At 38.3% G+C, this 25,184-nt stretch overlaps 1 protein-coding gene across 5 annotated transcripts in view; it reads right to left on the bottom strand.

Annotated features, from left to right (window-relative positions):
• Nucleotides 1-20,633, bottom strand: part of Unc80 (unc-80 subunit of NALCN channel complex) — a 184,564-nt gene extending 163,931 nt beyond the window's left edge. For all 5 annotated transcript variants that reach the window (XM_077799344.1, XM_026403350.2, XM_077799345.1 and 2 more), the window contains exons 1-7: nucleotides 20,542-20,633; nucleotides 19,529-19,577; nucleotides 16,666-16,822; nucleotides 15,531-15,832; nucleotides 7,175-7,298; nucleotides 4,640-4,713; nucleotides 2,229-2,368 (exon numbers count right to left, since the gene is read on the bottom strand). In XM_077799344.1, the coding sequence (XP_077655470.1) occupies nucleotides 2,229-2,368; nucleotides 4,640-4,713; nucleotides 7,175-7,298; nucleotides 15,531-15,832; nucleotides 16,666-16,822; nucleotides 19,529-19,577; nucleotides 20,542-20,633 (938 nt within the window). The remainder of the gene's footprint in view (nucleotides 1-2,228; nucleotides 2,369-4,639; nucleotides 4,714-7,174; nucleotides 7,299-15,530; nucleotides 15,833-16,665; nucleotides 16,823-19,528; nucleotides 19,578-20,541) is intronic.
• Nucleotides 20,634-25,184: the final 4,551 nt, after the last annotated feature.

The following is a 25,184-nucleotide window of genomic DNA, read 5'->3' as shown; positions in this document are numbered from 1 at the left end:
CTCTATGCAAGAAATCACTAAAGCCTATTTCTCCTCTTCTCCTGAAATCTTGCATCTTTTGATCAACATCACCCATTTCTCATCCAAACCCCTCCCCAACCTCTGATAACCACCATTCTACATTCTACTTCAATGAGTTCATCTTCTTTAGTTTCACATATATGTGATTTTAAGTACTCATCATCACTATTGACCTGGGACGTAAATGAGTGGATAAACAAAATCCATTTTACTTACTACATCACCAAGGTTGCTTTCAATCTTCATATTCTCACCCAGAAGATGATTATCTAATTAGGTGACTTGCTTTTAAAGTTCCAATAAAGATGCAAAGATAAACACACTTTTACATATCATTTTTTAAAGCATAACATATAGTTTTGGGGTTAAAAAAGGAATTGCATTTATAATGCTCTGTGTTTTCAATAATTTTTTTTTAAAGAGAGAGTGAGAGAGGAGAGAGAGAGAGAGAATTTTTTTTTAATATTTATTTTTTAGTTCTCGGCAGACACAACATCTTTGTTGGTATGTGGTGCTGAGGATCGAACCCGGGCCGCACGCATGCCAGGCGAGCGCGCTACCGCTTGAGCCACATCCCCAGCCCTGTTTTCAATAATTTTAAGATCTTTTGAAAACACTGTATTCATGTAACTTGGACCTGGTTCCAGATGGAGGTAGACTGTTTAAAAATTATCAAATGAAAAGGTAAGCCAGATACTAGGAGGAAATATCTGTGAATCTTTTCTTTTGTTGAGAAAGAATTTATATCCAGAATATACAAACAACTTTTAAAAATCAATAATAAGATAACTCAGTTAAAATGTTGGTGAAAGTTTTGAATAGATGTTTCATCAAAGAAAATCTTTGAATGGTTAATAGGCACAGTAAGATATACTTAACATCATTAGTCATTAAGGAAAAGTAAACAAAACCACAATCAGATCCCATTTTACACCCTTTTAAATAACTATAATAAAAAGACAATAACAGATGTTCCCAAGGACATAGAGGCACAGACTCTCAGAAGTCACTGGGAGGATGTTAAATAATGCAGCCATTTTAGAGAACAGTTTGGTGTGTTTTTTAATTAAACATGAATTTGCCACACAACCCAACAATTCTACTCATGACTATCCACCCAATAGAATTGGAAACCTATGCTCACATAAAGATTCGTAAGTGAATGTTCATATAAGCAATATTCATAATAGACAAAATATCCATTGACAGATGAATAAAGAAAATGTGATAGATTCATAGAATGGAATATTATTCAACAATAAAAAGGAATGGATTACAGACACCTGCAATGATATGGATAAACCTTAAAAACATTATGGTAAGTGAAGGAAGCCAGATGCAAAAAACAAAACAAAACAAAAACTATATTATTCCACACATATGAAAAGTCTGGAAATGCAACCCCAAACAGATGGAAAGTATAATAGGTGTGAGAATGGGAGTGACTGTAAATGAATACAATGGATATTTTTGAATGATGGAAATTTTTAAAAATTGAATTATGGTGATAGGTACACAGTTTTGTAAATGTGTTAAAATAATTAAACTAAGCTTAAAACAGGTAAATTTTATGGGATAGAAATTGTATTTCAATAAAGCTATTTTTAAATGCCTACTTTTAAAATACTACCCACTAGACTATGACTTCATTTGGGAGTAGAGATATACAAATGATCTTAGGGTCTCTAGTCCCTTAGGTGAAGTGGCAAACTTCACGAATCAATAATTTAGCAGGGATTAGGAAGTAGACTAGCTCTTTTTCCTGGGGAGGGTGTTTGTAAGCAAGTTGGAATATTTGCAAAGAGCAGATTTTATACTCCCCACAAACTTTAACCTCTTTCAATACAAGGATCTGTTAGAATAAAGTATCCTTATACATTAAAGCAGATCCTTTAATATCTCTGCAACACAATCTTTTGATAGCATCATTGGCATTTCTGCATATAAACATTTAAAATAGCTTCTAATTCAGACATCTCATTAAATCAGATATGTCTTCCCACTTCCACCCTGGTTAGCTTAAATGAGAGGCATTCATATCACATTTCTGCAATTAATAATCTAATTATACTTCCGCCCAGAATATGTATACGTAAAGCATGCACATACATATTTTAAAGAGCAGAGGATATGAAAGTAGCTAAAAATGCACATTTAATTCTTGGCAACCAGGAATACATTTTGTCTCAAACATTGCAATCATGTACCTGGACTGTGATGGGCCTCTTTCCTGGGAAGTTTGGGAGGACAAGCTTCCATCAAAGGAGTTTCCTCGGTGGCAGCCTGAAATGGTGGCCTTGGGTGAGATAGAATCAGACTGCAAAGTTTCACAGACCACCTGGAGTCCCTTTTGGAGGTGGAGACATGGAGACAGCAGATTAGGTTTTGTGTTTTTTCTTTTTTTTTTTTTTTTTTGCCTTCAGGTATATCCTCTAAAATTACCTCCTATATTACATACATAGTTTCTTTTCATCAAAACTAATTATAATGTCATAGAGGTATTTTTGCCTCTGTTGAAAAGGAAATGGAAAGAGACTTCTAGAGAGCACCTCTGTCATTCCAAGAATTAGGCTAAGTACTTTCATAAATTTTATTTCATTTTGCCCTTGATTTCTTTCTTTTTTACTTTTGTATCCACTATCTGTAGGAGATTTATGAGCCTGACAATTCATCAAAGATATACTCAAACTGAGAACTGAATGGCAGCATGAGGCTAAAGACCAGCACCAATTTAGCAGGAAATAATCAAATTAAAGCTAGCACATAAGAATAAATTGTAAGGTTTATGTTACATCCAGAAATTTAAGTTACATATGGCTTATAAATTTAATCTGAGATATCTATCCATAGGTTATGGATTAAATTCTTTGCTAAAGCATAAAGATTCTCAAAAATCTATCATATTAATTTTGTCCTTACACTTTCTATTTTCATACACAAAAGAAGTCATGATTTAAGAACAATTTACAGATAAATAAATACAGCTAGAAATTTCATGAAACAAGTCCTCTGAACTTGATCCAATGTACATATGGTGAGTACATCATATGTACACTATACAGGCGCTTTACCTAAAAATCTGATTAGGTGGTTAAAGCTGCAGTCAAGTTATGAGGTTCTGGATTTGGAGGGTGGTAGAGGGCATAGAAAATAAAAAGCACATCTTAGTAACATAATGAAAAGAAACACTATGACTCAGCAAGAGATCAGGAGGATTATATAGAAAAAGTATGAGATTTACATATTTCACTGTATTTAAGATGTCATCTCTTATAAGACATGCATTATTTTAGGCACCATAGAGTTAAAAAGGTACACTGTTAAATAAATTAGGACACTTGGCTTATTATCAGTGAGGACTTTCATTTTATACTTATTGAAAGAGCTATTTTAGACTTATATAGGCATAGCGTTTCATTACACATCCATCCTATGTATATATGAAAGAAGTGTATACATGAAATAAATTGGTATAGGTATTCCTAACATTTCTTCATGTTCAGAATTTTTAACTGAGAGTTGTTTATATTTTTTCCAAAGAACAACTTCCTATGTCAAGATGTGTTATTTTGTCGAGGCATCATTTCTCAAGAGTGTACCACAATTCCCTCTGACATTCTGCAAGTCATTGACCCTGATGCTGCAAATTTCAATGCTAGAAATGACCAAATTCAGGCTGCACGAGATTGACAACCATATCAAGACTGCCACCAGGCAGGGAGATAGTAAGAGGTCAAAGATTGTCAAGTACACTCAATTTCAAAGATGTTAAATGTGAAAAATACATAAATCTTAAAGCACATAAATCAGTGTAAGAAATTGTTCAGTAAATGGCAGATATTCTAGGACACCAATATTTCCAGCTTAGAGGGTAAGAAGATAAATTATGATATTCCTGACAGTAACACATAGGTTGAAAAGGGGGTCCAATTTCTATGGAAGGCAGCAAGTTGCACTTTGCACATGTTGAAATGAAAGTGAAGGCAGGTCAACTAATGACATGCTACATTAATAGCAGTATACATTTCCATGTGGCTTTCATTTCCCTGGCCTTCACTTCTTTCTTATAAGAACCAAATGTGACAAATTTGCATTGAATTACATTGTTTTTTTTATCTTGCATCTTCTGTTTATGTGGATAAGTTATAACTTTTCATTAACTTCCGATTCTGTAATGGATAGGATTGCATCTTCTCTCTCCTTCCTACTCCCCCACCCTAACCCCCTGAGACACTATTAAACCTACACTAGAGTTACCTAATAAACATTACAGGATTCAATAATTGAGAACAAGATGATACTTTATTTAATGTGAGATGAATAATGATAAGAGTGTTATATACTAGCCAGTGAGATAAAGCACTACTTATCACATACTAATCATGGAGATAAAACAGGGAGTCACACAATATATTTTTTCAGCACTTCTTCAATTTGGAGAGATGCATGATATTGATTTTCATACTTGACTGATAGAAAACCTGAGGCTGTTAAAAATTTCACATTTAGAAAGGAGGGCTCTGAGCTCAGTAGTATGATTCTAGAACTTAAGTCTCACCCTCCACAATACACTACACCAGAGTTCCTTTCTCTCTTCTTACAATTATAATAAACTAACCTCTCGGTGTCTTGTCTCCTGATTTGGTGATTCACAGGTCAGACTTTGACTGTTTATAGGAGAACTTCTCTTGGCTGGAAAGATCAAAGAAATTCCATCACGAATTTTATAAGATTCTATGTTCATTTTATTTCATAAGTTCATTTCATTCCAATAAAAAGCCAATTTAACAGATCATTGTCACCTTGAAAGAAGCTGTTTAATAAAACATGTAAGAGAAATTAAATAAGGGATTCAAAATAATCTTAGCACGTCTAGGTTATCAATGTCAATATTTATCAACCTAAGTCTAACTCAGGTTGTGATGCTAAGAAGTTGGGAATACTAAAAATAATTATAGATAACATCTACCTAGCATATATTATCCACAATTTCTGTTCTATGGATTTTATATATATATATTAATTATTGTAATCCTTTCAATAACCCTGTAATACTGCTAAAAAATTATACTCATTTTACAAATGAAGAAACTAAGGCACAGGAAGTTTAACTTGCCCATGGTCACTTAATACTTCCATGAAGGCTTCAGCCCAGGCTGTCTGACTCCAGAGTCTGTTTCAACTACTACATTAAGCTGCTCCTAAAGTAATGCTCAAATCCCTCACATCTTGACCTTAGAATGAGGATCAGTGGGAAACTAAGATGGCAATGCCTCACTTGAGTGCTGAATAGTCTGGCGCTGAGAAGGAAAGGGATTTGCCAAGGTCACCAGGTACCATTGCTCTTTCTGGCCATGCTGGCTAAACTAGTCTAATGCACTCCGATGCTGGCACCATTTCAAGTGCACAGCATTAGACACAGGGGAAAGAAAACAACCACAAGCATCATCCAGAAGCAAAGGCAGGGTGAGGTGAAGAACCCAGATGTTCATGGATGGGCATGGTTTCTTAGTTATTTTTGTATATAAAATGACAGTGTGTGTGTGGTAGGGGAGGGTGTTCCAGTGCTTGGGATAGAATCAAGGTCCTTGTACATGCTAGGCAAATGCTCTACCACTGAGCTATTTCCCCAGCCCCAATTTATATTTTAATCATAGAGAGAGAGAAGGCTGGGTGAAAGATGGTAGCTCAGTGATTGAACACTTGCCTAGCATGTATGAGGCCCTGGGTTTGACCCCCAGAACTGCAAAGAGAAAAGGAAAGAAAGTGATAGGAAGACTTAAAAACATTAAAAAAATTAAGTCTCTTTAATCAACATGCCATAAAGATGTGGTTTTTTCACTAATAATTTTGTTACATGTGAGCATATTTTATTATTTTTGTCTTAAGTCTACTTTTTTAGATTTTAAAAAAACCTCTTACACCTATATTTACTTTCTAATTATTTGAATCCAAAGTAACCTTATTATATACACAGAATCTGAAGTAGTTTTTTGGGTATGACACCTTTACTGATTTAGTTCTTTGATGTTTGGAACTATGGCAGGCTGTCACTTTTGAATTGGTATTTCAAACATTAATGCTTTGTATACATGTAAGTTCTGAGATTAATCTACTTTTATAATTTGAAAAATTTAACTCTCCTTTTGAATGATTATATTGACTACTAAAGCTTCCTACCAAATATATGAATAACATGGCACTCCTTGGTTATACAATTCCTTAACATATACTTTGCAACGTTGTGTTAAATTATAGGGAGAAAATATATATAAGAGCAGGCTTAGAGTTTCCTTCTATTTATAGAGAGAGTCCTTTTACACGCATAATCCTCCATTGTCTGCACAAAAATCTTACAAAGCTAGCAAACTAGACACACACATATTTGTGTGTATAAGATGTATGTATGCAAATATACATATATGTGTGCATGTATATATATATGTATACATATATATTTCTGTAGATTTTTCCACATAATTAATTTTTAAAAGTTTTAACTACTGTTGCTAAAAATAAGGTTGGGAATAGAACAACGGAATCTTTTAAGCACATACTATAAAATGGGTACTTAATGTACATTCTCATTACTGTTTACTAAGATGCCCTGTAAAGTGCATTATCATCTCTATTTTACATTAATGAAGACAGGAAAGTTCAGTTACATATCCTTAGCAAGAGACAGACTTGAAGGAAAGTATGAGCTTCCATGCATTTTTTAACCTCTCCTGTTGTGCTCTTTCTGTAATTCAATAGCACAATCTCATTAAATGACTCCTGAAGTGAAATGCTTTGATAGCGTCTACTTCATCTACCATGATAATGATAAAATAATAATTATAATAAGAGATACTGCTTACTCATTTTCTGTGTGCTAGGCAGTCACTGTGTTTTTAGAACATCTTACATATATTAACTCATTTGTTCCTTACAATAATCCTGTAAATTCTATTAACATGATGCTTTAATTCCCATTTTACAGATGAAGGAACTTACCCAAAGTCACACAATAGAAAAGCATGAGTCCCTGTTGGATATGAATAAGCCCTGTACTTGGGACATCCAGATACCGCCCCCAGATGTTCTCATTCTAAACTTCTTAAGGGAAAATCATCCCACCACCCTTCCTTCAAAGTGTGAAGGAATCACAAACCTGTAATGATGTTCCTGATGGGTTTTACCAATGCTGTGAAGCCAGAGACTTCCGGCTGTCTGTGCTCCCACATAGGCTGCCATATAACAAGCCCACTGGCCAATCGGAAGGTGAGGTCAGATTCCTGGGGAGAGAAAAATCTGTCTAATAACTGGTTTGTAAGAACTGGTTAGAGGAAACAACGCATTCACAACGTGTTTTCCTGAATGGGTTGATCTGCCAAACTTTCTTTGGGTAAACCAATAACCCTAAGCTATCACTGCAACCACTGTGGAAATCACAGTCATCTGCTTTATGCAAAATAAATAATTAATCAAACTGTAGCTTTGGGCAAAGCATAGAATGCACAAATTAATGTTTTGTGTTGGCAACAATTTCAAAAGTCTTGGTGGATCTCTTCATTGGAGGTTGTCATGATAATTCCTCTTAATTATTTAATTGTCCTCATTTTTCCCTAATAAGGCAATATCTTCACATCCTGGCTATTTTGACTTTCTATGCTTCATTCCATTTCTCCTTGCATTTTATGGAAGTAGGTAAATATATTTTAACCCTTTGTGGTGTGTTATTTTGTTCTTTTAATAATCTTTAATTCCTTGAGGGTAGGGACAGATCAAGCACCCTCCTTCCTTCCCACTCCAACATCACAACTCTTAATACAGCACTAGGAATTGTGGACACAATAGAAATCCAATAGGTACTTGCTGAATTAGACGGACTTTACAACCCATGCTCACACGACTTATCCCTAGTTAAAGGTCTCTTCCAAAAACATATTCTCTGCTTCATCATTATGTTCTTTCCAGAGGCAGAGGTATTTAAAATATAATCTCACATTGTGTAAATACAAATACGTGGTGTTGTGAGAATGCATCTTACACAACTCAGCCCCTCAAAGAAGTTGGAAGCAGAGAATGTGATCACAGATTAATGAACACATCTGAGACCCAGGAATTCACTTAGGACCATGATGTATAACCTTGCCTTGCATATTGCAATTACTTGGGGAGCTTTTAAGACATATGCATCCCAGGTCTCACTTCCCTCCCATACCCAGACCCATTAAATTAGAACCTCTGTGAGGTTTTCTAAAGTTCCCTGTGGTGACTCTTACATGTAGCCATAGATGGAAGCCACTGAGCTAGAAGGATAAGAGCCTAGAAGAAATTGGAAAATAGAAAAAGAAAAGTGATACTACAAATGGTGAATCCATGTAGTTGAATGTCAAAGCATCTTTTGCTGAAAACATTGTTAAAGTCCTTGAATAAGTTCACCCACACTGGCAGAGAAAGGGCACTTCTGCATCACTGAAGACCAGGCTGGGGATCTGGCAGCATTAGCAGCAGAGCCCCAGCAGTACCCACAATGGGGAAAGCCTCCAGGGTTCCCTGGGAAATAACTGGGATAGCTCATGAAGCATCTGGTCTGAATTCATTCCACATTTATTCTACAGATATTTATAGAGCACATACTATGCGACTGGTACTATTCTAGGTTGTCAAATACAATGGAGAACAAAGCATGCAAAAAATCCTGCTCATAGTGCAAAGGAGAAGTAAAGCAGGTAAGGACATATGTCAGAAAAGGTGTTGATATCTTAGGAAGGCCAGGAAAGCATAGCATTCCATGAAAGAGGACCAGCAAGCACAAAGGCCCTAAGTTTGCAGAGTGTCAAGAAGCAACCAGTAAATTGTGAGTCTGGAATCAAGAGAATGAGAGAAGAAGGGTTAAAAAAAAATAAGATCAGGGAAATTATCATGTGTCAGATAATTTATTTCCTAACAGGACATAGTAAGAGCTTCAGCAATTGCTGAGTAAGAAGGAAAGCCACTGAAGGATTCTGAGTAAACAGACTGTCATGACTGGAAATGGGTTTCAATAGGTTCACTCAGGCTATTGAGAATAGTTTGAGAAAGAGCAGAGGTGGAACGAGAGATAATTTAGCAAGCTATTGTTATCATCTAGGTGAAAGATGGTTAGACTAGGGTGCTAATACATAATAAAGTAAGAAATGGTAGTTTCTGAACTCATTTTAGAGATCTACCTACAGAATTTGCTAGCTGATAAGATGCAGAATGTGAGAGAGAAAGAGGTACCAGGATTTGGGGCTTTGAGATTAATGAAGATGAACAAGATGAAGAAGAACAGGTTTGGGGATTTCAGATGCATGACATGTTAAGTTTGAGATGCCAGTTAGATTTTCAACAAGAGATATTAAGCTAGAAACAAATAGGTCTGAAGGTTAGAGGAGGGTAACCCACATTTCCTTGAAATGGCCCTAGGGAAGTCTGCATGATATTATCCAGCCAGCAGGGAATTACCATTAAGCAAAGCTTATCAGATTTGTCTTCAGAAAAGCAGGAAACCAAAGCTCAAATGACCTGGTTTTAATGATATCTTAGTTTTTTTTTTTTTTTAGCTCAATCCTTGTCCATGTTTCTCATAATATCAACACAAAAGTAAAACTCTGATGGACATTGCAACAGGAAGTGCTAAAATCTCTGCTACTAAAATTCTAGTTTTTAGCATATTGCATCTAATGGCATTCACTGTCATCATTTTGTTTTCTTGATATAACCCCAACTAAATTGCATTTTTTGGGGGGAGGGGTACCAGAGATTGAACCCAGAGGCACTTTACCACCAAGATACATCCCCCTGTCTTATTTATTTTTTATTTTGAGACAGGGTCTCACTAAGTTACTGGAGGCCTCACCACTGAGGCTGGCCTTGAACTTGCAATCCTTCTGCCTTAGCCTCCTGAGTAGCTGGGATTATAGGTATGTGCCACCACACTCATCTAAATTGCATATTTTTTGAAGACAAGTCGAGAACTTCTTCTGAACATTTCCCTTTGAGCATAAATATATAATTGTTAATTAAATGAACAATATTTTCACTTTCTCTAAAAAAGAGCAATTAAATTCTATCACTCTACAGATTTGAATGTATGCAGCATCTTTGGTCTCCTCTTGTGTTGGTAAGTTCCTGTGTAAACTGTTTTAAGTTGGCTGAGTGCATAAACTCTGAGACCCTAATTTTTCTTCCAGAGTCTTCTAGAGTGGGAATCCAAGGCTATGTATCCACACACACAACCAGAAACTCAACGTTTGGAGAAGACACTTTTCAATCATTCAAATAGTTGTAGAACAAGTAGTCTAAAAAGGTCCTGAGAAAAAAGAGAAGGTGTCAACACTGGTGGGTGGAATCCACATCTCCACATTTCAGATGCTTTTTGCTTTCCCCCAGGGTCTGTTTCTAGGATGTCATGAAGCCATTCTAAATGTTCTGGCTGGTTGCTTGGAGAGATTTAATCGAACAACTATTATTTTAAGTTCCATTTTAAAGTTGTGTACTTCACACATAGGGATTTAGTTAAAATCTCCCTGCAGGCATGCATTTTGTTTTATTTCCTATTGTTTCTCCATTACTAGTGCCTAGATAGAGCACTCAAGAAGTGTTCCTTGAGGGATGAGTGAAAACATAAAACTGTGACAATATTGACACTATATTTTAAAAAGATTCTTTAACATTCATCATTTTTAACTGATAAGATTAAATTGAGACTAAAGGCAATCATACACTTGATTTTCAGATTGTTGATTTTATGTGAACTTTTTGAGCTAATTATAATTTTAAAGGAAAGGAAAACATACATTGAGTCATCTGCTATCTTACCAATGAAAGAGTCACTTAGAGTTATTTGCTAATTGGTGAATTCATTCATTCAACAAAGATTAAGTACCTACTAAACACAGATACTACATTAGCTACCAGAGATACAATGATAATTTTCACCTGAGAGAGATAAAGAGCTAACGATAAACAAATTGAGTACAACTGTGATCATGCCCCTGAAATATCATGGAAATAGAGGAGGAGTAAGGATGGATCCCTAACGATGTTCTAAAGGATGAATAGGAGTATTCTAGGAGAGGGGTGGAGTTTGAGGACATTCTAGGCAGCAGGACCTACATGACAAAAGGCTTGAAAAGAACCGTATTATATTCTTAGGAGGCTCTAAACATCTGAAGCTCTAGGAGAAGTAGACAGATAGGTCATACAGGGCCCAGTGTAGCAGATCTCATTACTGGAATTTTACCCTCTGTATTTTGAGAAATCAACAAATTATGGTAAGCATGTTGGTGACATGGTCAGATCTACACTTCAGATAGGTCATTTGGGTGTTAATGTTGGATTTTATGAGGGAAACAGGAGACTGTGCATCCATGGAGAAAGAAAAAGTTTCAAGAAAGAGAGACACTTAGGTTAAGGTTGTAAATAGGTATCAAGAAGATGTGGTGAGTTTGAAAAATATTTAGGAGAAAAAATGGGTGGGAATGTGTGATTAGTGGAATGCGCAGATAAGGATGAGATTATAAGTAAAGGTAGTTTGAGTTTGTGTGAAGGATCTGAAATACAGAATATAGGGACAAGGGCTCCACCAGAAAAAGTCTGAAATGCCCATAGATGAAGTGAGTTGAAAATCTGGTCCACAGGTCAAGAGAAGAGTCTGCCTTGGATATGCAGAATTATGTGATCTCAGCCTATAGGGCACAAATGGTAAATGATTGGGAGGGGGGTTTTCCAGGGAAATGATAGAGTAAGAAGAGCAAGATGGCCATACGTGGTGGCATGCCAGTAATCTCATCTACTCAGGAGGCTGAGGCAGTAAGATCACAAATTCAAGGCCAGCCTGGCAACTTAATGAGACTCTGTCCCAAAATTTTAAAATGACTTTAAAATAGGGGATTAATGAATCTCAGTGCAGAGTGCCCCTAAGTTCAATCCCCAGCACTCCAAAAAAAAAAAAAAAAGAGCAAGAGAACCAGGATGCATCTCTGGGGGACCCCAATATTAAATGGACAGTCAAAGGAGATGCGGTCTAGAAAAGAGAGGGAGCAGAAATACGGATGCAAGGGGAATCGGCAGTGTGTGGTATCATGAAGAGAATTAAAAGCTTCAAGGGTAGTTTCAAGTATAGCTGAGGTTTAATGAAATAAGGATTGAAAAATACAGATGAGGTTCAGTAATTCAGACCTTAGTGGGGGAAAAAACAACAACAACTGCAGTACAGAAACTTAAGAAAACTTTGTAGGAAGTCAGATGGAATTGGGTTTGAATCTCTCTTTGGTTATTAACAAGCTTGTCTATTATCTCTCTGAACTTCAGCTTTGGAGATAAAGGTACTCACTTCCATGTGGGTGGTTGAAAATTGGAAATGATGTGTGAAAACTGCCTGCCATATCATAGGGGCAAGCAGAACAACTGCAAGGAGTTGAGGAATAAATGAAGGTGAGGATGCGGAGACTTGGCTTCATGCCTTGACTGAACTTAGGCCTCCCCTGTGAGGCCCAACTTACAATACTGTGTTATAAGTGCTGAGTGGGGACTCACGGGAGTATAGTCAAGCAAAGGACTGACAAGTGTGCAGTGCCCTGGGGTTGGAGAGCACAGGTCTGTAGAAATACAAGCCTGGATGGCCGTGTGGTTTCCCCAGTTGCACACCTTTGTCTGCAATAAGAATAGAAAAGATGGTCTTGCGGTAGGAGTTTTGAAGGGCAAAGGACATTGACGGTGCTGGTGAGGGAGGGACAGTTCATATGGGCTTATATCAACATGGAAAGAAGATAGTCTTCTGCACAGTCTGATAATCAGCAGGCAAATGGGGCACAGAATTCCCTTCTGCTCACTGCCTGGGGACACTTGCTGACACCTGGAATCACTTGCAGTTGTTAGAACTCAGGGAAGCAGGGATGTTACTGGCATTTAGTGAGTAGAGGACAGAGATGGTGCTAAATATTCCATAATCCATGGGCCAGTGGACCAGGACAAGGCATTATCTGGACTAACATGCCAACTGTCCAAGACCAAGAAACTGATCTGGAAATTGTACGTTCCCTAGCAACACTGAAAAAAGCAAATACCTCTTTTTTAAATGGAAAAAACCTTGTAGCAAAATTTATTGGCTAACACTTTTTATTATCCATAGTATCTAGAACAGTACTTCCCTCCTAGCAATGGCAAAATGATAAAACAACAATCATGCTAGTAATGTAACTCATAATAATTATTTATTTTGTATCAACCACTGTGCAATACTGGGTCACAGGTAAATGTGGGTATTTGGGACAAGATTTTCCAACTATCTGTAGTCTCTCCTGAAAAAGGATCTCAATGTCTCTCTCCCCAAAATACATGACGCCAACAGCAATAAAATATCAACAGTAAAAACAACTAGTCTTTCTGTGTTTCAGGCTGAGTATTAGAACTTACTGAATTCTCACAATGTACCATGAGTGTATCCTTAAGTCAACTTAGACTTGAGAAAAGTGAGATTAAATAAATTAATTGCTTGATGTCATATGGTAGGAAGCAACCAGCTCTGAATTCAAAGACAGTTTTATCTATTTCCAAAAAGCAAACTTCTGCCATGTCTTTCCAAACAAAATTATGGCCATTCTGGGCATGCCTATTTTTCCAATGTGAGTGGTATTGGTTGGCACATAGATGTGTTCAGGGGCAATGGGTTCTTCTGCCCTCTCCATTTTAAAGACTGTGTGCCCAATTAAAATTGCCTGGTTTTAGCACTTGGATCAGCTTCTGATAATCGTGTGGATTTTCTCAGTGACTCACTCATTAAACACTTACTGAGAGCCTCATGTGCCACATACTAGTCTAGACACAGTTGTGACCTGGACAAGCAGCATGCCTTCATGCCAGGACTGCTGTTCAGGTGGGCATGATGGGCAGTTCACATGTACGCAAACACTGATAGTCATTCCAGGTAGTGGCAAGTGCTATAAAAAGGGAAAAGGATGCAATAATATATTGGTGACACAAAGGTGGTCAGTGAAGAACTTTCAGAGGTGTTCACATTTGAATTATGAGAAATTTGATGAGAAAGACAGGGCCATGTGAAAAATCCAAGTAGAGGATGTGGATGAATGTTTCAAGCCGAAGAAAAAGCCAGTGCAAGGACTTGAAGACAGGAATGAGCTCATCAGATTTGAGGTGAGCCCACAGTGAGCCCAAAGGTTAGTGAACAGGAGAGAAACTAGTGAATGAAGGGAGAGGCTCCAGAGAGGGTTTGGGTTCTGCAGGTTCCATAGGCCAGGTAGATGGTCTCATTTAAAGAGAGGCTTTCCATTAAGTGTCCTTTTAAAAGATTTTTTAAAACAACAATTTGACTTAACAATACCAAAAAGATTAGCATATTTTATTGGTAATGTTGCTAGTGTATGTGTTGCTTTTGGGGAATTTATAGGTAGTTTGAAATGGATTCCTATCAGCAACGGGGCAGTGCGATGGGAAATGAACATTTTTTTTTTTTTTTTTTAGAAAACTAAAATGAGTACAAAGAATCTCTAACCCACTCCCTTTGTAGTGATTGCTCATCGTCACAACCCCCTTCATATGTGCATTTCTATCTTGAATATTTATTCATTAATGTCATAATATTCTACTGAAAGATTAGTACAGTACATTCCTTCCAGTGTGGTGCTTAGATATAATATGATAGGTGTGTCTTCACACAGTTCCATGCTTTGTTGGAGGTATCCACAATTTCATGCAATTGGGGATTCAAGAGATTAAGTAACATCAAAAATAGGGTCACCAGTTAGACAGTGGTAGCACACTGATTTCAAGTTATATTGTACTTTCCAGATTCAGCAGTAGATGGATATAATTGTATTTTAAGACCATTGGTTTTCATGTAATCCCGTGTTTTGTATTTTATACATTTAAAGATATTTTAAATAGCAATTCTTAGACTGAACCTGTCAAAAAGTCCATAGCACGTAAAAATTTTAACCTTCAGCTTTAGACCCTGTATTGTAATGAGGTAGTTACAAGATGTTATAGAAATACCGAGAAGATTGGTGACAACGTCTACATGGAGAAGGTCAAAGGAAGAGCTTCATGGATATGATGATACTGAAGTTAGAGTCTAAAGGGCCATGAGGAAGAGAGGAGAGAACAAGAGCAGAGCAAACAGCAAGAGCATATTCAGGGAATGGTTCCAGTGGCTCCCAAGGCTGCATCATGAGGGGGCCAACAGGGGCTGACAGTTGGTAAGTCAAGAAAGGGACATGCTTGGTCTTATACACCATGTTTAATAGGTTGGACGTTATCTTGAGGCAGATGGAGAACTACTGAAGATTGGTAAAGGATATATGCAGATTTGTGTTTTTAAAGTAATGTGCAAAAGTTTAATCCCCAAATCAAACCCTCCATGCCTTGATTTGCCGTACGACCATATGAAGACATGGATAACCAAATATGGAAATATCATTCGAAGCCCACTCTCACCTTGACTCCATCCCACCCATGCCTAATGCCTGCATATTGCTCACCTTAATTCTGTGTACCAGAGGAGCAAACAGAAACACAAAGAGCTCCACAGTAGACATGGAGTTCTGGAAGATCTTCCTCCGGTTGTTCTCCTCTTCATCATTGGAGCTGCTCTGGCAGGGCTGACCTGGAGAACCCTGGTTTTCAATCTGGTGGATGAAAGCGCTGCTGCTGCCACCCCAGCTGGAGCCTCGGTCTGTGCCCCCAAACCGCTCACTGTTGCAGTCCTGGGGAGCCTCTAGGAGCATCCAGTGCAGGGTGTGAAGAAGTTTGGTCTCAGCGACACCCAGCTTATCTTGGTGGCCTGAATTGGACAACCACACAGCCAAGAAATAGTAAACGCTGACCAGAACAACGTTTGGTCTGGGAAGAATATCTCTACTTAGCTCTGCAGCTTGATTCCCCAGAAGACATTAGCATTTCTCTGTACATCTAACAACTACCATCAGCTGGGCTCATTTTTGTCTGGGGGGCTGTCTTGCTGGCTGAAATCTCTGGACAAGAGCATGCTATATCATTTAGGTAAAATCTGATATTATATCTCATCTGTCAAATACCCAAACATATTTCTAAGCAGGTAACACAGTGGTTAAAATATAGACTCTGGAGACAATAACCATTCTATTTTAGACAACATGACCTAGAAAGGCCCCTTTATAGAGATAACACTTGAGCAGAGGCCCAGATGAGGTCAGGGAATGGGATGGAAAAAAATGTGCACTCTAACACGGGATATGGCTAGGACATAGTGCCAGATGAGAAAATAATCTTTATGTACACACACCCACATACACACACACGGGCCACTACAAAGCTGGGGAAATGTCTTCAATAGTCAAATTCGTGAAGTGGTTGCTTGAAGAATTGGGAGGTCGAAGAGGAAACCTCTAGGTAGGACTCATCTTGGACAGATGAGAGTCATTGACTTAGAACAATTAAAAACAAGAGTCAGTTCACTGGTAATATTGAAATAACGATGGTACTGATGTGAGTAGAATTTTGAGAATTAAATAAGATGATATGTGAACAGTGCATGGGATGATAACAACCACTCAATGAATGTTTTTTTTTTTTTTAATGAGTATTGAACACACAGGACAACAATATGCAATAAACAAGTAATGTAGGAGCACCAACCTAGCTTGTTCCGGTTGGAAAGCAGGGTTGCAGTACAGTGGAGAACATGAGGCAAAGCAGCTTGCACCAGTTCCCATCTGGAAATGCTCTGGATGGCTTCAGAAAGGGCTGGAGAGAGGCCATGCAGCTTGTTTTCCACCAACACTCGTTCAAAGGACTGTAGATTTTAAAAGAAAAGCATGTAAAATAATGAATTTGAGATTCTGGTTGGTAAAAAGTAGATATGAAGGTACTATATAACCTAGAAGATACAAGTTGATGGACCAAATTCCTTAGGGTTCACTCACTTGCATCTTACACATATGTTGACCTACACTGGATCAGTCATGAATTCCTATTATCTGCCCATTTGCAGGCTTTTGATCCAAAGATATGGCTTGAATTGTTAAATGATAATCATTTCTGTCAAAATAAGCTTCCTATAACAGAGATGTATTTAACCTCGTGAGATTTTTGAACATAATATTTTTTAAAATGTTCTGAGTCATCCAACAGGCCTGTCACAACTGCAGACCAAAATGAAATGCATTCTGCAAAGGTGTCTTGAGAGACAGAATTTATGTCAATTTGTTCAACAGGTGTTAACTAAGCACAACTCTGCCAAGCAATCTGATTTTGGGGTCACTGATTTATTCCATGTCCCTAGCAATGACCTGGCAGAGAACACTCCTTAACTTAATACTGGAACCATTAAAAAAAAAAACCCACTTCATATCTGTTGAATAGAGAAAGAGCAGAATGAAGAAAAGGAGGGAGGGATGAGAGAAGCCATCTTGTCTTTGCAGCTTATAAAGTCTTCTATCCCTGCCAGGGTTGCTCTCAGAGATGAGACACCCTAGAACAAGTAACAAATTTGATCTACTCAGGGTTTTTTTGTTTGTTTGTTCATTTGTTCATTTTGGTTTTTATTTTTATTTTGTTTTGTTCGAGGGTGGAGGAGAATATCATTGCAAGGCATTGGAGAATGTAAAAATATCAGATATTAGAGTAACGATAATGAATATGTAACTTCTAAGAACATGTTTGATACCCCCACATGTTTAAGAACCTTGTGTAATTGTCTTGGACAAGGATCATAGTACAAGACCCAAGTGTTCTAACTGGATGACTGAGGCTTTGATAAGAAGCACAATCATATGTAATATTTGTTTTTCTTGAAGAAATGAAATAAAGGCCTTTAGATATGCTGGTGATACAGATCCAACTACTTTAAAATCCCTCAACTGAAGTATTCACTAAGTAAAGGATGAGTGTGTTAGACACTAAAAGATTCTAAAGAATTTATATAGTCTAATGAATATACTAAAGAGGATGTGTTATGTATTTCATTTTATTCTTAAATGCTACTAAAGTAACTTTTTATAATTTGTTTTAAATATTGTTTTTTAGTTGTTGGTGGACCTTTATTTACTTATATGTGGTGCTGAGAATGGAACCCAGTGCCTCACACATGCTAGGCAATCACTCTATCACCAAGTTACAACCCCAACCCAACTTTTTATAATTTTTTAAACCTTGAAAATTGTTTTTCATATGGATGTCTAAATACCTCTATCCCTATCTATCTACCCATCCAAAAATGTAACCACTATTTGATATTTTGTGGCTACACCAAAAATGTCAGGCATGATTTTGCTAAGAACAGAGAAAAATAATGGTTGCTTTAAAATACTGTAATTGGCAGCATAGTTTTAAGAAAGACTTACAGATTTCAACTGTCAAATTATTCTAATGAGTCAAGTACAATGAGAAGTTCCATTAACAGGCCCGTATAAGAAAGCTACATTTAAAAAAATAAATGTCTATGTGGCAATTTTGACGGACAGGAGACTCAATAAAAATGTTTACTTGAGTATGTGTGTGTTTCTAACTCTCCTGTTGGCTTCCATCACAAGTCACGACTCCTCAGTGCTCCTCACAGAAAGTCATCCACGTAGCTGTTTTTAAACATGGATGGCAATATCCAAAGGGGTAGGTTTCTACTTTCACATTATAATACATGAAATGTCAAGGCATTTGTAAGAGCTCCACATTTTAAGGAAATCTGTTAAAATCTATTTCAGTTTTGCTTCATGATATCACATCTTATTTTTTTCCATTTATAAAATGGGACTTTGTAAGGAAATGGGATTCTCTTAGAATCTCAAGACAGGTGCACATTGTATAAATATTAATAGCATTATTTTCACTTGTAATAATTTTATATTATTAATTTTTAAACTTTCAGAGTATATGGCAAACATAAAACAGAAATGTCTATTATTGTGTTCAAGTGGCTCATAGCAATTCATAATAGGAACATCCACTGTATAATAATCTCGATTTTGCTGATTACCAATGTGACATTTCACACATGCCTTGGAAGGTCCATGCCTGGTTCTGTTGTCTCTCTGCCCTTTCTTCCAGCACTCAGTTCCTCCCCACCGTATCCCTCACTTCCCCATTGGGTGCCTGTGTCCTCTAGCTCAAGTTCTCCCTGCTCTTCCCTCACTATGGTATTCTCTCTCCCTTCCTTCATGTCTTTGCCCAAGCATCGCATTAGTAGTTAAGTCTTATCTACTCTCCCCTTATAAAACAAACCCCTACTAAGGTGTTTCCCAATCCTCTTTGTTGCTTTTTTTTCCTCCAGTGCTTATCACCATGTGGCTTATTATTTACGTGTTTTATTTTCACATTTGTTTGTGGCCTGTCTATCTGCCACCCCTCCATCCCATCAGTAGAATTGTGTCTGGCACAGAGTAGGTGCTCAATAATATTTACCAAATGATTTAATATGTGTAGTCAGTATGATTTAGTTCTTTCTTTGGGTTCAAATCACCACACAGAATATGAAAATAAACATTTAATGGTGAAAATCACGTACCACACAAGAAGCTTCATATTGCTTCCCCAGTTTAGGCCTCAAAAATGCACTGAAAAATTAAGGGAGACACTTATTATAAACATGAGCAAAATTATTATTAAAGAATCCTTATGACACATTTTTCAATGAACAAGACATGGAGCTATGAAACTCAAATTTCATGCTTCCTTATAGCTGGTTAATGAGAAGGTGTTGAACAGCCGAGTACACTTGCTTTTACACGTGTAATTCCGTATATGAAAAAGACGTGAATCTCTACAATTTTCCAGATCCACTCTGATTCTCAAGACTTTTACCTAATCAGATTCTATATTGCCAATGGTCAGAAGTGGTGCATGACTCTTGTGCACAGTCATATTAACAACTGAAAAACGAACACTCTGTGGATCATGACTGCCAGGATCTAATTTCTTATCCGATACATCTCGATGATAATAGTAATAATAAATAATAATAAATAGGGGAACCTTCTTTGCTCTTTATTGGAATAGGTTTCAGGCCTGTCCAGGGTGGGGGAGAAATCCCTTATCAAAATCCATTCTCTTCAGGGGCTTTTACCAGAGAGATTACGCCAGCTGAATCTGGGCAAAAATGGTTAACAAGTGGGCATAACACATATCCACCGAACAAGAGCCGGAAAACAACAGGTCACCAGGCTGGAATTACAGCCGGAGATGGAGGGGGAATTGGACGCAGGAGCACAACCAGTCATAATTATCTTCCCTAGCCATCCACCCCCTCTTCCCAGACTCTTTGCCCTCCCACCCTCTAAATAATGTATATATTTATTCGAAAACTGCCAATCTGCTTGTCGTCAAACTTCACTGAATTTTTTTTTTTTTTTTCCAAATGCGTGTTTCTAAACCGGTGCAGAGGGCTGGCTTTCCAGCCCCAGAGAGGGAGCTGCAGGCTGTGGCGCGGCCTCAGCGGCAGCGGTGACAGCGGCGGCGACCCCGCGGCCCCAGGAGCGCCCCAGCCCAGGGCGCCCGCGGCGCGCCCTCTGCGCCCCTCACCTGGTTTGGCGCCACAGGAAGGTCTGGATGGGCAGCGGGATGCCGCGGCCGCTGTCCTGCTCCTGGCCCTCGGAGCTCTTCCTCTTCACCATGATGGTGGCTCCCGGGAGCCCTACTGCAGGACCCAGCGCCGGCTCCTCGCTAGCCGCCGCCTCCTCCTCCTCCCGCTGCTCCCCCCAACTCTCATCCCCTCCTTCCCCCAGGCAGAGCCGGCTCTCTCCGCCCTGGTCCCCCGTCTCTCTCCCCTTCCCCCACCCCTCCCCGCGCGTGGAACATGGCTGCGGGAGGAGGGGAGGGCTGGAGGCGCCGCGGAGCGGGGAGGGGGGCGCTCGGAGGAGCTGTCCACCTCGCCGCCCCCGCGCCCGCTCCTTGCTTTCAGCACCTCCCACTGTGGACAGCGGCCCGCGCCGGGCGGCCCAGCCGGAGAAGCGAGTCGGGGGCAGGTTGAGCAGCAGGGGGATGGCCGAAAGAGTCCACGCTCCGCATGGCACGCGCACGCCAGTCCCCTGCGCGGCCTCTTCAGCATCCAGGATCCGGCTTCCCCCGGTCCGAGCTGCACCCCGGGAGTGTCCCCTGTCCTGCTTCCCAACCTCTGCATCCGAAGAGCTGTCGCTGTCTGGGGAGGAGGAGCTTTGGAGAGCCGCAGAGCAGTCACTAACCCTGGCATCATTCGCACATCTAGCAAGGAGGTCAGGAGTCCACCCTCGGGGTTTAGCAGGAGCAACTCACGAAAATCATTAGAAGTGTAAACCAGGAAGGAAGGCAAGCTTGGCAAGTGAGAGGACGATTGAAAGTTCCCTGGTGTGAGGAATTTATTTTAAAATGGTAACCACAAGAAGTTAATCTTGCTTGTTTTGCCAAAGCAGAAACACAAAGTCCCCCCAAACTAACCAGTTTTGGGTATCCGTTCATCGCAAATTGAGGAAGAACATTTGAATCAGTCTATGGGGAAAAAATTGGCTTATTTTAGCCCTTTAAATGCATTGGATGATCCTGTTCACTCCAGTGATGCCTGCCATTTTCCTTTAGTTTTAACAGACAAGGGTCTATGCAGTTTATGGTTGGATTAGCTTTAGATGAACCATCTAGCAGTAAAACAAGTACAGGTAAGGTGAGGCAGGGTGAATCAGTCTTATTAAAAACCCAACAGTAGGGGCTAGGCTTGTGGCTCTGAGGTAGAGCACTTGGCTAGCATGTGTGAGGCCTTGGGTTCCAGTTCCAGCACCAATATAAATAAAATAAAGGTCCATTTACAACTAAAATAAATATATATTAAAAAATAAAAACAAATAAGCAAAAAAACTCAGCAGTATGGATCCATCTACCTGCAAACAATCAAAATAAACATAGTTATATACCTTTTTGAACAAAGATATTGGTGTAACCCATTGAATGAAGAATCAGACCCCGTGACTTCATCTCAACGGATATAAAATGGTATTCCATGTAGAGTTAATAACCTGCTAGCTACTCCATGTAAATAAAACTATATGGTATATATTGGTGGGAATAAGCTTTTCATTTACTTTCTTGAAGTCATCTTTTTTTTTTTTTTTTTTTTAAATCAGGGATTGAACCCAGGGCAGTTCACTGACTGAACCACATCCCTAAGCCCATTTCTTGGCTGTGTGGCTAAGGCTGCCCTTGAATTTGCCATCCTTCTGTCTCAGCCTTCTGAATGCCTGGGATTTTAGGCATGTGCCACGTGTCTGGTTTGAAGCCATCTTTTAAAATGAATCTCAAAACATGGATCTTAAAAAAAGAATCCAAATACAATTTATTCAATGCATATTTGTTAAGTGCATTTTATACACCAGTCATTGTGCTATGTTGACTCCTGCTTCAAGCAACTCATAATATTGAAGGGAAGGCGCCTTACACATGCAAAGAGAAAAGTTTCATAAGGAAGATGTAAATGTCTTCAGTCATGTAGAAAAAAAGACAGAAAATTCAGGCAGGAATCCAATAGAGATAGACTTTGTATGATAGGCTAAAGAGTTTGGAAAGACGCTAAACAAATGAAATATAAACATCATTTTCTTAAGCATGATTGACATGACATGACAAGAAGTCACGAGAAGGTTGTCTGAAATGGGTAAAAGGTATAGACAGAAACACTACTCTAGAGACAGAGAAATATTCTAGGAACCTAAATCTGGTCATGATAGCAGAGTTACAAATAAGGATGTGAGTTTGAGTGATATTGCAGAGATAGAATTAGTAGGACTTGATGGCCAAGTGGACATGATAAAGAAACATAGAGAGCAGAGTTGTTAAGAGATTAGATCTTGAGCCAGATGATTTTTACCCTTGCCCTACTACTTACTAGATACAATCCCCTGTGCAAAATCTCCACATACTGGTATCTGTCCCACAGAGATGAGGATAAGATATTAATACTTATTAAGAATTTAAGAGAGTCCGTCATCTATAGTAACTCTTCAGAAAATATTAACAGAAGTTTAAAGTTTTTGACTTTGAGCGACTGCAAAAAAATACCAATCCAAAGAGAAAAGGTGATGGGGAGAGCCATGTTCTTATTTTTATGTGTGTGAAATGGGACATTATAACTTTTCCTTGATTCTCCATTGGAAATCCCAATAGATATTACCAAGAGGCATCTAGAAATATGTATATGGAGTTCAAATGAGTTAATGAGATGTGGTTAACTTTCTATAAAAAGTAGTTGAATCTATGGAAATGGATTCAACTACTTTTTATAGGGAAATATGGAAATATTTCTCTATAAATAGGGAATATATGGAAAGAGAAAAGGCCCAAATTGTAAGCATAAGGAACATCAATTTTAGTCTACTGTCACAAAAGAGGCAAGAGCATAGGACAGGACAGTGGCATAGGCAGAATTCTAAGATGGAACCCAAGATTCCTACCCCTGGTGTACACACCTTCTCCTAGTTATTCAGTGAAATTCTTCTAGGTGTTACTATGAAGTGATGTGTGTAAACTTTTGTCGTATATTCATCATGACGGCATAATGCAGAAATTTAATTATCCTAAAAACCCCATGTGCTCTGTCTTTTCATTCTTCTTCCTTTCCCACTTCTTACCCCTGGCAGCCATTGATCTTTCCATTGTCTCAGGAATTTTGCCTTCTCCAGAATAGTATATGGTAAGAATCATACAGTATGTAGCTTTTTCAGTTAAGTTTTTGACTTAACAATATGCATTTAAGTTTCTTCCATGTTTCTTGGTATCAAATAGCTCATTTCTTTCGATTGTTAATAGTTCATTGTATGGATGTATCACACTCTGTTTATCCATTCACCTATTGCATGACATCTCAGTTGCTTTCAGTTTTTGACAACTATGAATAAAACTGATGAAAACATTCATGTGCAGGTATTTTTTATGAAAATGAGATTTCAACTCATTTGGCTAAATACCTAGGAGTGAGATTTTTTGGATTGAATGGTAAGAGTATAATTAGTTATGTAAAAAACTACCAAACTGTCTTTAAAATTAACTGTACCATGGAGTTTTTTTTTTTTTTTTTTAAAGAGAGAATGAGAGAGGGGAGAGAGAGAGAGATTTTTTTTTAATATTTATTTTTTAGTTCTCGGCGGACACAACATCTTTGTTGGTATGTGGTGCTGAGGATCGAACCCGGGCCACACGCATGACAGGCGAGCGCTCTACCGCTTGAGCCACATCCCCAGCCCTGTACCATGGAGTTTTTTTTTTTTCTGGATAAGAGGACAAACTTATGGGCTGAAATTAAAGAGTCATTAAAGAAAGAAAAGTTAAGGATATTTGGTAAAGGCTACAGTTAATGCACAAGGTTCTGAAGGAGACTCTATCACATGCACAGCTGAACTAATCATCCTTTGATGGCAGAATAATTTCTATAATGGGACATCAAAGGGGAAGAATGAAAAAGACTAAATAAAAAAAAGAGTATAGATGAGACTACACAAGATTTCAGGCTTGATGGCAACGTCAGCTGTAAAGTAATTGCTAGGGTCATTTCTAAGAACATTATTTGATAGAGAAGGAGCAGGGCACTTGTCAGAGAAATGATTAATAGCAGATAATGTATATTGAATACTTGTTATGGGTCCTGATCTGTTTCAAGTACATCAACTAATTAAGAGAAAAATCAGCATGTGAAGAGGAAAAAACTAAGAAACAGAAAGGTTACATAATGCAGTACATGATGAAGTAAACTGTAAAGTCTGGCTTGTAAGTTCTGCCCTAACTTTGCACTATAATACTAAGTATTGTGTAGTCGTGAGACTTTGTAAGAAGTGCTATGAGTCACATAAATGGAAACTGCTCAAGGACATAGAATATAATTGCTTGGTTGATGGTGAAAGTTGAAGAAGAGCTAATGTCCCTTTCCATTCCTGAATATCCTTGAGGCTATGAGTCATCTGGAGGTGGGAGAAGTCTATAATAAGCACTGTCAAGATCAGTTTTCAAAATAACATGCTAGTGGAAAATCAATATTACCATTATGGTATACTCCTTATATACCCACTTACACTACCTCCCACCCCCACTTTTTTTTGTCTTTTGGAAGGAAACCTGACAAAGTGCTTTATTGACACTACCCTCTTTCATATATTTCTTTTTAAATTTAAGTGAACACTATTGGAAGAAAGTTGAGGACTAGTTCTTGTAGC

The sequence above is a fragment of the Urocitellus parryii genome, chromosome 1 (assembly GCF_045843805.1).
Source record: "Urocitellus parryii isolate mUroPar1 chromosome 1, mUroPar1.hap1, whole genome shotgun sequence".
NCBI classification, from domain to species: Eukaryota; Metazoa; Chordata; class Mammalia; order Rodentia; family Sciuridae; genus Urocitellus; species Urocitellus parryii.
Note: the sequence above shows the minus strand (reverse complement) of the source record. Positions and strands in the feature narration are given on the sequence as shown.